Source organism: Anabrus simplex, chromosome 14 (genome assembly GCF_040414725.1).
Source record: "Anabrus simplex isolate iqAnaSimp1 chromosome 14, ASM4041472v1, whole genome shotgun sequence".
Taxonomy (NCBI): Eukaryota; Metazoa; Arthropoda; class Insecta; order Orthoptera; family Tettigoniidae; genus Anabrus; species Anabrus simplex.
The window spans coordinates 81226390-81241058 of NC_090278.1; the positions used below are offsets into that span (position 1 = coordinate 81226390).

General features: G+C 39.5%; 1 protein-coding gene across 5 annotated transcripts in view; it reads left to right on the forward strand.

The window, feature by feature from the left end:
* The window catches only part of LOC136885226 (leukocyte elastase inhibitor), a 263118-nt gene that overhangs the window by 41819 nt on the left and 206630 nt on the right, over positions 1–14669 (forward strand). Inside the window, exon 1 of one of the 5 annotated variants that reach the window (XM_067157687.2) lies at positions 12533–12658. The exons of 2 other annotated variants lie outside the window; for them this stretch is intronic. In XM_067157687.2, the coding sequence (XP_067013788.1) occupies positions 12610–12658 (49 nt within the window). In that variant the 5' untranslated portion in view covers positions 12533–12609. Of the gene's footprint in view, positions 1–12532; positions 12659–12680; positions 12819–14669 lie in introns of those variants that run through there. 2 more of the 5 variants (XM_067157688.2, XM_067157689.2) reach the window with 2 other exon arrangements.

Sequence of the window (14669 nt, forward strand, 5' to 3'; positions counted from 1 at the left end):
TTTTTGCTTTACGTCGCACCGACACAGACAGGTCTTATGGCGACGATGGGACAAGGAAGGGCTGGGAGTGGGAAGGAAGTGGCCGTGGCCTTAATTAAGGTACAGCCCCAGCATTTGCCTGGTGTGAGAATGGGAAACCACGGAAAACCATCTTCAGGGCTGCCGACAGTGGGGTTAGAACCTACTATCTCCCGAATACTGGATACTGGCCGCACTTAAGCGACTGCAGCTATCGAGCTCGGTACTGAACGCTGAAAGGCATAAAAGTTATGTATGTATGCATAAAAGTAATTCAACTCCTTTACGCCTCCCCCCCCCCCCTTCTTACCTGTTAAGTTGATTCCTTCCCTCCCCAAAAGTGCGTGTTTCTTTATTTTTCAAGAAGATTCCAAGTACCAATTTCCACGTCTGTAGCCTTCACTTTTGAAATATAAGTTTCTCCAGAAAAAGAATTCATTTTTTTTTTCACTTCCTTTCACACTCCCCACTTAAGTGAATTTTCCAAAAATAAAGGGTACCCGTTTCTTTAAAGGAGCTTCCAGATACGAATTATCACGACTTTAACATCATCAGTTTTTGAGATATACGTATCCTCGTAAAAGGAATTCATCTCCGTTTTCATCCCCCCCCCCTTACCAAGTTGATCACCCCCCCCCCCAAATGCGTGTTTCTTTATATTTCAAGGAGATTCCAAATACCAGTTTTTACGTTTGTAACATCTTTAAACATGTTAAGTTTTTGAGATATACTGTAGATATGCTCATTTTAAAAATTCACTCCCTTTTTCAGTTCCCCGTAAATGGATTTTCCGAACAAATATTTATGTTTCTTTACTTTTACAGGAAATTCCAAATACCAGTTTTCAAATCTGTAATATGCTACGTGTCTGAGATAATTTGCAGATATAGTCTTTTTAAAACTCACCCCGTTTGTCACTCCTCTTCACCCCCTATTCATCGGATTATCCAAAATCACAAAGATACGTGTTTCTTTATTTCCAAAGGAGTTTCCAAATGCCAATTTTTATGTCTGTAACATCTTTAGTTTTTGAGATATAAGTCTCCTCATAAAAGGTGTTCAACCCCTTTTTCCCCATTTGTCATCCCCCCTTAATGGGATTTTTCGAAAACAAAAAAATACGTGTTTCTTTATTTTTAAAGGAGATTCCAAATACCAATTTTTACGTCTGTATTCTTTTAAGTTTTTGATGTGTACTGTAGATATCCTCATTTTAAAAATTCACCCCCCTTAGCGCCGAAATATCCTTAGTGAGCACGTACACCCTAATATAAATGTATCCCCAAAATTTAATTTCTTTATGTCCAGTAGTTTTGGCTCGGCGATGATGAATCTGTCAGCCAGGACATGTTATTTTATGTATATAGACTAGCAATTACCTGCGGCTTCGATCACAAGGATTTCGTAATTTGATCAAAGTAATCGTCCCTCGACATTGTACTAAGACGTTATCTGAAAATTCCTACACCCGAAAATTGAGTTTCATTTACCACAGAAATTCTTTGTAAACCATGTTTATGGTATTACCTTTTGGGGCTAAGACGGCTATGCGACATAGAACTGTACATGTGAGAAACTGTCTTCTCTCAAGTCGAAAAAATAAATACATAGACATGATACTGAATAGGCTTTTGGCCTTATGCCGTGTCAAGAAAATAAGGTGAAATTCTTTACGTTTCGCAGAGAACTGTGCTTCATCTGTGCGTCGCACATGTGGATTTGGCCCTGTTTTACGGTCGGATGCCCTTCATTACGCCAACCCTATATGGAGGGATGTAATCACTATTGCGTATTTCTGTGTTGGTTGGTAGTGTGGTATGAATCTGATGAGGAGAGTGTCGGGACGGACACATAGGCCTAGACCCAGTTCCCGAGCCAGAAAAATTAATCAGAAGCGACTAAAATCCCCAACCCGGCCGGGAATCGAACCCGGGACCCTCTGAACCGAAGGCCAGTACGCTGGCCATTCAGCCAACGAGTCGGACAAAATATCCATTGACTCTATTTTACAATAAATAACCGTACCAGCGTGTAATTTTGGCATGCATTATCAGAGTTTAAAACATTTCATCGTTTTATATTTGAACTACGAGTATAACAAATCGGCCAATAGGATATTGGCATCTTTAATCTTTGTTCTACCGATTGATTAAAAGAATGCCAATAGTCAAATCTTGGTCGTCATCTTCCTGTTTTCAGTCATGAGTCCGGATGAGCCCTGGGGTGAAATCATCATCATCATCATCATCTGTTTACCCTCCAGGGTCGGCTTTTCCCTCGGACACAGCGAGGGATCCCACCTCTACCGCCTCAAGGGCAGTGTCCTGGAGCTTCAGACTCTTGGTCGGGGATACAACTGGGGAGAATGACCAGTACCTCGCCCAGGCGGCCTCACCTGCTATGCTGAACAGGGGCCTTGTGGAGGGATGGGAAGATTGGAAGGGATAGGCAAGGAAGAGGGAAGGAAGCGGCCGTGGCCTTATGTTAGGTACCATCCCGGCATTCGCCTGGAGGAGAAGTGGGAAACCACGGAAAACCACTTCCAGGATGGCTGAGGTGGGAATCGAACCCACCTCTACTCAGTTGACCTCCCGAGGCTGAGTGGACCCCGTTCCAGCCCTCATGCCACTTTTCAAATTTCGTGGCAGAGCCGGGAATCGAACCCGGGCCTCCGGGGGTGGCAGCTAATCACACTAACCACTACACCACAGAGGCGGACCCTGGGGTGAAATTATTATTATTAATTATTTCTTCGTTATTCCCGTTTACAGAGCGCGTTTGGAAATTGTTAGCTTGATGATAGTTTTCCTTTCTTCTTCTCCTCCCAAAATCTCTTCATGAACCCGCTATGCTATTTCTTGCGTTCTTCCGTCCATTATTATTATTACTATTGTTATTATTATTACTATTATTATTATTATTATTATTATTATTATTATTATTATTATTATTATTATTATTATTATTATTATTATTAATTTTTACACCCTATTTCATAATGTCCTTAAGGTATGTTTTAACGTTTCGAAGGAAAATCCAAAATTCTTAACCGATTTTTTCGAGTTTCGTACCATAAAACAAAAAATATTAGACTAACAGTTTCATATAATTCAATCAACCTTTTCTGCCTTATCTTAACCTAAAAATTTAGTTTAATGAAAAAAAAACACATAAATTTTCAAAATGTCATAAAATTTCCAAAAATGTTATAATCTTGAAATTGTTTTCACCAAGTTGAAGTATTTCATTGATAGAATGTTGTGAAGTAGGATCTTCTAATTATCAAAAAAAGAAAGGGAGCTAGACATAATTTTTGACAAAAGTTTAAAAATAATTAAATCACCCATGTTAAAATGGCTATCAAAATAATAATAATAATAATAATAATAATAATAATAATAATAATAACAATAACCATATTCACAATATTATTAAGAAAGTACTAGTTTACAACAGTCCCACATTCATTAGCTTTAATTTAATCTATCATTGATTTTCCTATCTCAATTTTAAGGATATTTAAATTTATTTGAAATGTGCAAAAAAATTACATTCAAGAAAAACAGCACTGAAGTTTTAGGAGTAAGTTGTGAACATAACCCACTTATTTTGGCACCTAGAAAGTTGCCTGCTCCATAGGTTGGACCCTCTTTTAGAAGTTTCTTGTCTTCTTTTAGTTTTCTTCTGCCTCTCAAGTACTGCCTCCTCTGTTTTTGTTCGGCAGTACTTTGATTTGCACCTTTGTGCAACCGTACTGCATCAGCTTCAAGTACACCAGATGATGTATACTTGCCAGGAGCAATTCCCATCCTCTTCAGTATTTCTATTTCCACTCCGTTCTCCCAGTTGAAATGGCAAACAGCATCCATCACTCCTAATTTTAAGGTATCAAGCCCCACACTTATGTAGGACACCTTCTCCATACCATGGCACTGAATGACTCATTATTTTGAGTCAATCCATACAAGGACTTAGCATTTCTGGGTCAGTGAGTCGCTCATGTATAGGCTTCACTGCTCGAAGAATGACAAAGGACAGGCCTGGTTTGAATTAAATTTGTTCTATCTCATTATTTGCTTTAGCTCACTGATATGAGCACCAGCTGTCAGCTCCTACAGGACACCAATGGTGGGTGGGACGGTCCTTTGTTGCTGTCAAATGGTACAGATGGTGGTGGTGGTGATTATTGTTTTAAGAGAAAGTACAACTAGGCAACCATCCTCTATATAACACTAATCAGAGGGGAAAAAATGGAAGGGATCCGAAACTTCAAAAAATGAAGATATCAACCAAAGAAAGATAAGGGCCACGAAGGGCGTGAAAATGAAAGACTCCCTAGCCCTCGCAAACCTAATAGCGTCGGGATCGGAAAAGAACAAGACTTGACCAAGACAGGTCGGATAGGATAGATTAAAGTGAGGAGCCTGGCACAAGTAAGTGGAAGCAATGCCAGGACTCAGCTAAGGGCCCCGTGGTCGCCAACCCACGCTCCAAAGTTCAGAGCCCCTGGGGCCCCTTTTAGTCGCCTCTTACGACAGGCAGGGGATACCGTGGGTGTTATTCTACCACCCCCACCCACAGGGGGATCAAATGGTACAATCTGGCCCATATGCCATTTGACATGGCCTGAATACTGCTTGTGTTGGAACGTAAAGCAATTCCAAATAATTTTGCATTGTATCGATGAGTGTTCCTGTCAGTTGTGGAATTCATAATCACAGTTGCTGCAAAACAATGCAAGGGACATTTCCCCAACCAAATCTCAGAATTTCTAGGTTTTTTACAAAAACTGTATTACAACTGAAGCAACTAGGGCAAGCTAATGCAGATAATATACGTGTAAAGCACTTTAAGTCAATAATGATATTGTAAATGTCACTAACACTATCAGATTCAATATTTACAGATGAAAGTTTGGACTGAGAATCACTAGCAAATGATTCCCTTACATTAGGCCTACCTCCTGTCTCACTATTTATACTGACAGCACAAGTAACACTGACATACACCTTGCTATGTCTGTTTCCATGAAATTTTCTCTTTTTCTTTGCTCTACATTGGCTTTTAGAAACCATTTTATACACTCTCACAGAGAAACAAACTCTTTGGCCACAATGTGAAAGACCACTTGGAAGCAAACATATTTGTTTGGATTATACAAGTATTGACATCTGTTAGTCAGAACTATGTACTCAGGAGGCATGTCGCACCAAAGAGGTAAATTTGAATAAGAAAATCTGACAAGCTGTTTACATGTAAGCAGGACACTGCAGCCACGCCCCTTATCACGCGCGCACGTGGCTATTTAAATCTTATTTTCGGATACTTTCAGTTGGAATATATGTATGAATTATATCTCATTTTGAAGTAGAGACTTCAAGCTTTCATTTCCAGTGAAACAATTAAAAAGGCATTTTTGGGCGAAAAAGACGATTTCAAACGTTAATACATACCTTAATAACACTTGGAATGTTTTATAGCTGGTTATCTCCCATAGATCTGTGGCTTTGTTCTAAAAAGGCAGATGCCAACAATCTTAGTTTTATGTTATAAGCTTTTGAATTTTTTCTGACATTTTCTGGCAAATGATAACAATTTACTTGGGCCTATTTGTTGTCATCATTGTTGTAAATCAACTCAATTGAAGCTTATTTTTAAATACCGGTAGACCTAGGGTACTAATTTATAGAATTTTCACCCTCAAGCTTAAAGGATTTAAGAGGACATCATAATAATGTTATTAGTTTTACGTCCAACTATGTACATTCTCATGGTTTTCGGAGAAACCGAGATGCCGGAATTCAGTCCTGCAGGAGTTCTTTTACGTGCCCACTGGGCGAGTTGGCAGTGCAGTTAGGAGCATGCAACTGTGAGCTCGCATCCGGGAGATAGTGGGTTCGAACCCCACTGTCGGCAGCCCTGAAGATGGTATTCCGTGGTTTCCCATTTTCACACCCGGCAAATGCTGGGGCTGTACCTTAATTAAGCCCACGGCCGCTTCCTTCCCATTCCTAGGCCTTTCCTGTCCCATCGTCTCCGTAAGACCTATCTGTGTCGGTGCGACGTAAAGCAAATAGCAACAACAAAAAATTACATGCAAGTAAATCTACCAACACAAGGCTGACATATTTGAGCACCTTCAAATACCACTGGACAGAGCCAGGATTGAACCTGCCAAGTTATCATTATTGTAAATCAACTAAACTGAAGGCCAGGGCCTCAACTGTCCAAGCAACTCGGCCCCAGCCTTTCTAACAACATGAACTCCCATAAGGTATTTGAGGCATCCCATGCCAAAACTCGTCTTATCCACTTTTTTCTGTAATTGAGATAACTATAGTATTGTATTCCTTGGGTTAATCCCTATTTGTTGGTGATACACATATCATGCTAAAACTGGTAATTTCCTGTTAAAATGAGCACAGAAAGTCAAGTGTCATAGCAAAACTTGCCTTTTCCAACGCACCTGTCATTTCTAAACTGGTCTAATCAAACTAGCCAATCACAGCTCAGCTGGGAGGTCACGTGAGTACCTAGCCGGCAGCCAGTTAGTTGTTGTTCTTTACAGTTTATGTTGTGTTTGAGTACAGGTACCTTATACTGTTGCTTTAATTGATAAAAGTTGGTTTTTTTTTTTGCTAGTTGCTTTACGTTGCACCAACACAGATAGGTCTTAGATGGGACGGGAAAGGGCTAGGAGTGGGAAGGAAGCGGCTGTGGCCTTAATTAAGGTACAGCCCCAGCATTTGTCTGGTGTGAAAATGGGAAACCACGGAAAACCATTTTCAGGGCTGCCGACAGTGGGGGTTCGAACCTACTATCTCCCGAATACTGGATAAAAGTTTTAGAATGAATACTAGTATAACTCCAGCAGAAAAGGGGAAAGGTAGGAAGAGGACCGCAGACCCCGTAAACTGGAAGAGAACCATTGCAAAACGCCAAAGGTAACACACTGTTGTTTACTTCAGTACTAAGCCTAAGTTCCTAACTAAATGTTACCGTTGTTACAACTTTGTCCATACGATTACCGGTACTATTTAGAATGATTAATTTAAATGGGATTGCATCTGATCAGCTGTTTATTTAATCATATGTTTACATTAACTCAATTAACTCATTAGGTTCATCATTTTTGCTACATAGGTTACAAAATTAGGAACTAAGAGTAGGTACTGTAAAAAGTGTAAAATTCAAAGGTGAGGTGTCTATTGCATGATTTTTTACACTTTAACACAAGGATTTAATACATAATTCATCATTATCGTGTAAAGGTAATTGAACCTTTTACCAGATCACAACAGCCGTACTACATAATATTGTTTTCGTTTTAGGCACAAATCAAAGGAATTGCCGAACATGCCATCTTGTAGCCACAAAGGAAACAAGACATTTAGATGTAAAAGTGTAAGGATGGGAGATGTCAAGGGGTTTCATGATAGCTTTCACAAGGTACCTGACAAGTCCATCCAAGACTCATTCATTTTAAAGTACCAGTACATTGGAATACGTCAACCAGCTAGAAGAAGGTCTACAAAGGAGTTTCTGTTAACTACTATGTAAAAGTTAAGAATTCTTCTGAATTTAAACTTCAAGTGTGCCAAAAAGCATTTCTTGGAATTCAACATATTTCAAAAGATAGAGTGCAGAGGATTGCTCGCAATCATTTAAATACAGGTGAAATGCCTAGGGAGAAACGTGGTGGTGATAAAATGTCACCGAGGTACACTGCAAGAAAAGCATCAGTCAGACAGTTTATTGAAGGATTAAAAACTGCACAGAAGCGCACTACTTCAGAGGAAAGTCACAGGCTCGGCAATACTTACCTGGTGATTTAAGTATAAGTAAGCTGTGGAGGATGTACAATAATCAGGCATCACATGAGTTAAAAGTGAAGAAAACATTTTTCCGGTCAATGTTTTGTTTAGAATATAGTATTGGATTTGGTACGCCCATGACAGATGCCTGTTCAAATTGCATATCATAAAAAGAACAGTTAAAAGCTGCGAAGGATCCTGGTTCTAAATCAGTGGCAATGATTGGTTTACGTGTACATAAATTACGTACAAATCTGTTCTTCTCTAAGCTTCAGGACAGCGCAGAAGGAATGCAAATATTTAGTTTTGACTGTAATAATAATAATAATAATAATAATAATAATCGTATGGCCTCAGCTACCGTGTGCAGACATTTCAATTTGACGCCATCTGGCTGTCTGCTCGTCAATTTCGACGTTCTGTTTTACTCTAGGCCCACTAGATGGCAGACCGAGTAAACCGAAACTCTCTTGGGTGTCTGTGGCTGAGATTTTAATGAATTTTGTCAGGTAAACACCAAATGTGTCACCAGAGATCTTTTACATGCCGACATCGCACGACGTGGATTGTCGAATGGACATTTTTTCCGCCCTTCAAAAATCCGACTACCTCTGCCGGGTTTGAACCCGCTATCTTGGGATCCGGAGGCCGACACTCTACCGCTGATCCACAGAGGCAGCTTAGTTTTGACTGTCAGAAGAACTTAGTAGTTCCTAAAGTACTGGACCAATGTGTCTACAATTGTAGGCAACTCTACACCTATAATTTTACCATAGTCAAAGGTTCAACCAAAAAAAGTTGACTAAAGACAGTGTACACATTTACACTTGGAATGAAAATGAGTAAAGCAAGTCATCAAATGAAATAGCTTCTGCAGTCCATGATTGTTTAGTGAAAACTGACCTGTCTGAGACATCTGTAATCAGGCTCTGTGCCGATGGTTGCGGTGGCCAGATTTGCAATTCTATAATGCTAGTTATGTGTGCTCATTATTTACTAAATAGTGCTCCAAGGAATGTGAAGAAAATAGAACTTGTTTTTCCAGTTAGAGGCCATTCCTTCTTGCCATCAGACAGGATTTTTGGTTTAATCGAAAAATCACTCAGAAAAATGCCAGTTATCTATGAACCTGATACATATACTGAGGTCTTCAACAAACATGGAACAGTAACAAAACTAGGTGAAGATTGCCAAGTGTCAGACTGGAAAAACTGTGCCACAGCAGTTATGAAAAAACCAGGACAGTGGCATTTCTGGTTTTCCTCATGCAAACGGTTCATATTTTCATGAACAGCATCAATGAATAATGTTCTGATCAGAGGTGAAGTATCGTACAATTCTGACATAAACATACCGAGGTCAGTTATGAAGAAAGGTAAAACATTAAAAGACGTAGTTGTTAATGAGGTTCCATGAGGTGTTATGAGGTGTTATGGTTAAACCAACCAAGATCAGTGATGTCAAAAAACTACTTATCAGTCACTTTGGTGATCAGTGGTTTGATCATCCATCAACGAACTATCTGAAGAATGTTCTCAGTACATATGATGAAGCTGTTGTTGGAGCCAATGAGGACGAGGGTGAAAGAAGAAGGTGTAGACATAATTGTTTAAAATAAAATCATTGAAGGACTTATGAAACATTACTTCATGAATTTTTAAAAAATTCATTGACCTTTTATGTATTAATAAATAAATGTTTAAATGTAATTTTCAAAGGTGTTAATTAATTGGGCCCACCTTGTTCAATGTAAACAGATATTCAAAGTAATTTTCAGTTGCAGCAACATTGGTCTTATCTCATCTGTGTTGGAGCAAAACTTGCCTTATCCCATAAGTCGTGCCAAAACTCGCCTTCTCCATTTATTTAAACGTAAATAACTCAGTTTCTACAACACATCACTTATTTACACAATATCTAATGACCTTGGATGATTTTCTTCTTAATTTTAGAATTGTTTTCATCAAAAAACACTAGGCATTATGTTAGCAATACAAAAATGAGCCACTAGCAATCGTCCCGCACTTTAAATACCTACGGATCACCTTGCAGACATATCGAACTGTTTTCACAATGCATGTCAAGGAAAGAATAACAGCCGCAACCTTAACACGTTGAGTGCCGAGCCGATTGTAGCACACTATTCCACTGGTGCCAGGCATGTTTTTGAATTGCATTCCGCTGGTGCCAAAGCAATTGTACGCGTTGTAGACTGTTTATATAATCTTGGGATGTATTTATATGATGTACTAAGTAAATTTTATCTCACCATACCATGGTCATGCGTGACGCCATATGGTGTCACATCAATTTTTAGGAAAGATAAAATATAGCGTGACGCCATATGGTGTCACAGAATTTTTTGACATGGAATGTTCAATACGAATTTCCAATACGGGATATTTATTTCCTAATTCAAATTAACGCAATATTTATGAAAACCTAGTAAAATGCAAAACAAGTACTTATATTGCATTACATATTGTTGTGAACAGTTTTCTGATAACTCTAAACAATGAAAATATGCGTCTCGGCATGCCCGAGTTCTTGTTACTCGTTGTAATTTTTCAAACCTTATTGGCATCGTTGTTCAAACATCGTCCTTTGTACACTTGTTTCATGTGCTGTATTCATATTTACGTTTTGCACATCTGATCGGGAAGTTAAGGGAAACGCGCTAACTGTACGCTACCTGGCTGCTGGCGCAGCTCGACGCAGCCCGGTTGGTTCACGTCCGATGTTTCGCTCCTCCCTACCTCTCCGCCACACCCCGATACTCCCGTGGTACTTCTAATTTTATGACTATTTATTTGCTCAATTTTGGCGTTTAAACTTGCGCTGGGTACATGCAGTTTTCACCTTGGCATTCTACTGCCTCCCACGAATATTCCTACCAAATTTCAACCGAATCCGAGTGTAACACATGTATGTGTTCCCTCGTAAGATTATTACCAATATCTTCAATTTTTTATATTTTTGCACAACTATATAAACTGGGTGATAATACGTACGTAAACGAGGAATAAACAAAGCCTGGCGCGCTTTCACCTGTGACAAAGACCACTGGCCAGTCAGTGGCTTCGGAAGAATACTGTGGCGCCACATGGTGGCATACAGTAAAAATACATAGCTGGAATAGACCCTGAAGTTCGCCCTTCACGTAGTACCAATTTTACGCGCATAGATGTCACAGCTGATTATCTACGGCGCATCGTCTGAAACTCAACTGTGCCGCCATATGGCGTCACGCCAACTCTGATTTCAAGAACGGTGTGCCGCCATATGGCGTCACGCCATCTCAAATTTGTAGACCACCGTGACGCCATATGGCGGCACGTGGCACCCAACGTGTTAATCATGACTAGTGTAAAAAATCTACCAAAGATCTCACTGGCAACCGCAATGGAAATATTTAAATTGAAAATTACCCCCGTAATAACATATGGCCTGGCATTAATTTAGGAGCATCAAAGTACACCCGATCATGCCTGGTATACGTGCTGGCAAGAGAAACTTTTTTCATAGAAGATCTCTGCCTACAACTGCAACTACCCTCTACACCGGCATATCAGAATTTGCTCATAGACCTTCAGAGAAAAAGGAAAGAAATATGGCTGGAGTTCTACTCTACAGATGCTATGTTAAACAGCTAATGGAAAAAGCCCGGATATGAACTTAGACATGTAATGACGCGATTTGCTGTTCACAGATTTCACCACCAAATATGCAGCAGAGCCAACTACCATGAACCAAATGAATTACAGTGTTTATGCAAATTGTGCAGGAAAAGCTGTGAGACGTATGAGACATACCATGCAATGTCATGCTGCAAAAGATTAGTGTCACTGACTAAATTCTGTCTCGATGAAAATGAGAGCTAAAATTTGCTCTGCACATTGTGCAAATCTTTTCATTTAACAAATATAACAATTCGTTTTTGTATTTCCTGGAAAATTTATTAGTTTGGAGAAGGCGAGTTTTGGCATGGGACGCCTCATGTTACATTGGTATTTAGGACTTCTGGGTCAGGTGCACTGAATAACCGGAGACATGTAATTTTAACTTTTATACTAATTAGAAACTTGCTAAAACCCTTTGGGGCTTGCATCATAAAGCCGTCCGGCTCCATGGCTAAATGGTTAGCGTGCTGGCCTTTGGTTACAGGGGTTCGATTCCCGGCAGGGTCGGGAGTTTTAACCATCATTGGATAATTTTGCTGGCACCGGGGCTGGGTACATGCGTCTTTATTATCATCATCACCACCACCACCACCACAACACGCAGGTCGCCTAAGGCGGTCAAATGAAAATACCTGCACATGGCGAACCGAAAATGTCCTCGGACACTTATGTGGCTCAGACATTGGCCGTTTTAACATTATGAAGAGCACTTAAAACTGTATGACGAGCACTAATAAAACCTATTTTGATAAACCTTGACATTGTCCTTTTAGAACCCAAGCCTCAGAAATATCTCATAACAGTTCGAACTCATGTTCATGACTATGATCCTACGCGTATTCTTCAAACGGTGTATTCATCGCTATGTTATTTGACCCCGCATTTACGATTCTTTTTATAATGCCATAAATGAAATTATTTTCACTTCTAACATCGCCATGCATTTATTATTCCAGTTTATTTCCAAATGTGAAAGGTAACCAGAATCAGAACCGAAACAATTGAGAATAGGCAGGCGAAGTGAAATATAAGACAATCAGCTGTTAAACATCTTTGTTGGAAGTGGTGGGCGTTATTCTGAGAATTTTGTGTGACAAATGCAAAAGTTACGTCATTGCATGGAAGTAACGTCAAAAGGTACTGCGCGTGAGTAATAATTCGTGCTGTTATTTCAGAAGGTAGCGTAAAATAGTTGTACAACTCCTATTGGTTCTTGAGCTATAGCGGGTGTTGTTTCATGTCCTTGAGTTTTGACAATTCAGGGGCGTCACTTGTACAGAATAGCACAGAAAACTGCAGCTACTTTGTAAGTACGGTCTGCGTCCTAGTACCGGCGTTTTGTTATACCATTATGTGTTTCATATGAATTAAGAAAATAAGATAAGGTTAGCTTTTCAAGGAAGGCTCATTAATATCTTGATAAGATTAGTTAGAATTACAACGTGGTATGTGAGTAATTCCTATACCGGTGTTAGCTGTCAGTTCAGTTACTCAGAATCAAATATTCTTACATTCATGTTTTGTAGAATTGGTAAGAATTGGAGAATAATTATATTATTTCACGGATTTTGTTGAACGGTAATTATGTAGTACATTGGAAAACTAATCCAAAAACATTTCCTTAAATGTGTGATTGGGCAATGCATCCTCTTTGGCCTTAACTACCTCTTGAAATTAACTCTAAGCAAGGTCAGTTTTGACTCGAACTGTTGTTAATACTCATCTGTGTGTGTGTGTGTGTGTGTGTGTGTGTGTGTGTATTTCTTTGTGAAATCCTCTCGCATATTTTTTATGAGACATTATGATTGTTCATCAGCAGTCTCGTTTATTGTGTTCGCACGACCGAGTGAGATGCCCCTCCTCCTTCGGTATTGTACAGACAGTATTTCTTGATTTTCTTATTTACGATAGACGCATATTAGATTAACCATTGTTTACAATTTAGTTTGTCGCATGTCGTTAACTAGTTTAATGGCAACTTCGCCGCGACCTTCACAAAGCCTAACCTAACGTAACCTATCCTAACCTCTCTAATGCTCGGTGAATCGCAAGCTAGAAATAAGTTTCAGGCCTATGCATTTATACGGTTTAATTTATGTAGGATTTTTACTACTTATCGATCCTTTTATTATTCTATGTGTACTTTTTACTGAAAGTCTTCTTACTGGAATTTGAAGAGAGATGCTGCAAGTGTGGTAGGCCTATAAAAATAAGAATTTTCAAGACTAAACTTATGTCAATTGGGAAGAAATCTAGGAGAGTTCAGTGGCGGATAAGAAATACAATGTACTGTAACGTGCAGGAGTGACAGCTGGGTAGACCCAGGATTTCTTGTTCGTAAGCTGGAAGTAACAGACATGGAAGTAGCAAGAATAATTGCTTGATATGGATATAATTTCCCTTAGGGAACCTGAATTATCTGTCACGAATGAGTAAATTTATATGTATACCGGGCGGGTTGGCCGTGTGGTTAGGTTCGTGCAGCTGTGAACTTGCATCCGGGAGGTAGTGGGTTTGAACCCCACTGTCAACAGCCCTGAAGATGGTTTTCTGTGGTTTCCCATTTTCACACCAGGCACATGCTGGGGCTGTACCTTAAGGCCACGGCCGCTTCCTTCCCACTCCTAGGCCTTTCCTGTCCTGTCATCATAAGACCTATCTGTGTCGGTGCGATGTAAAACCATTTTTAAAAAAGCAAAAAACAAATAGTCTACGCAGTGGTCTCCACGGTATGCTCTAGCCATACCTCTTGGTAGGTGTGCTATTTACCAACTGACGAACCTAAATTAGCACACTGGGGCGAAATGCTGGCAACAGGAATGATATAGCCTGAAAATTTATATATATCTGATAACGGACCCATTATATTGGTATTAATCATTGCTTTACAAGCAATGGCAAAAGGCTGTTTGGAATGAGGAGAGAAAGGCAAAGTTGGGAATGACGTGATGGGTGAACTGTGCATTTAAATCAGCTTCAGTGATTTAATTTGAGGTGAATGGAGAATAACTTATCTAGGAAAATGATCTCGGCCATAGAGGGTAAGAGAAGCAATGGTAGACGAAGGCAGTGGTGGTTATTAGACTCCATTTATGATGTTTTAAAGATAATAGGATAGGTGTGGAATTAAATGAGACTGATGACATATTTGCAAGTA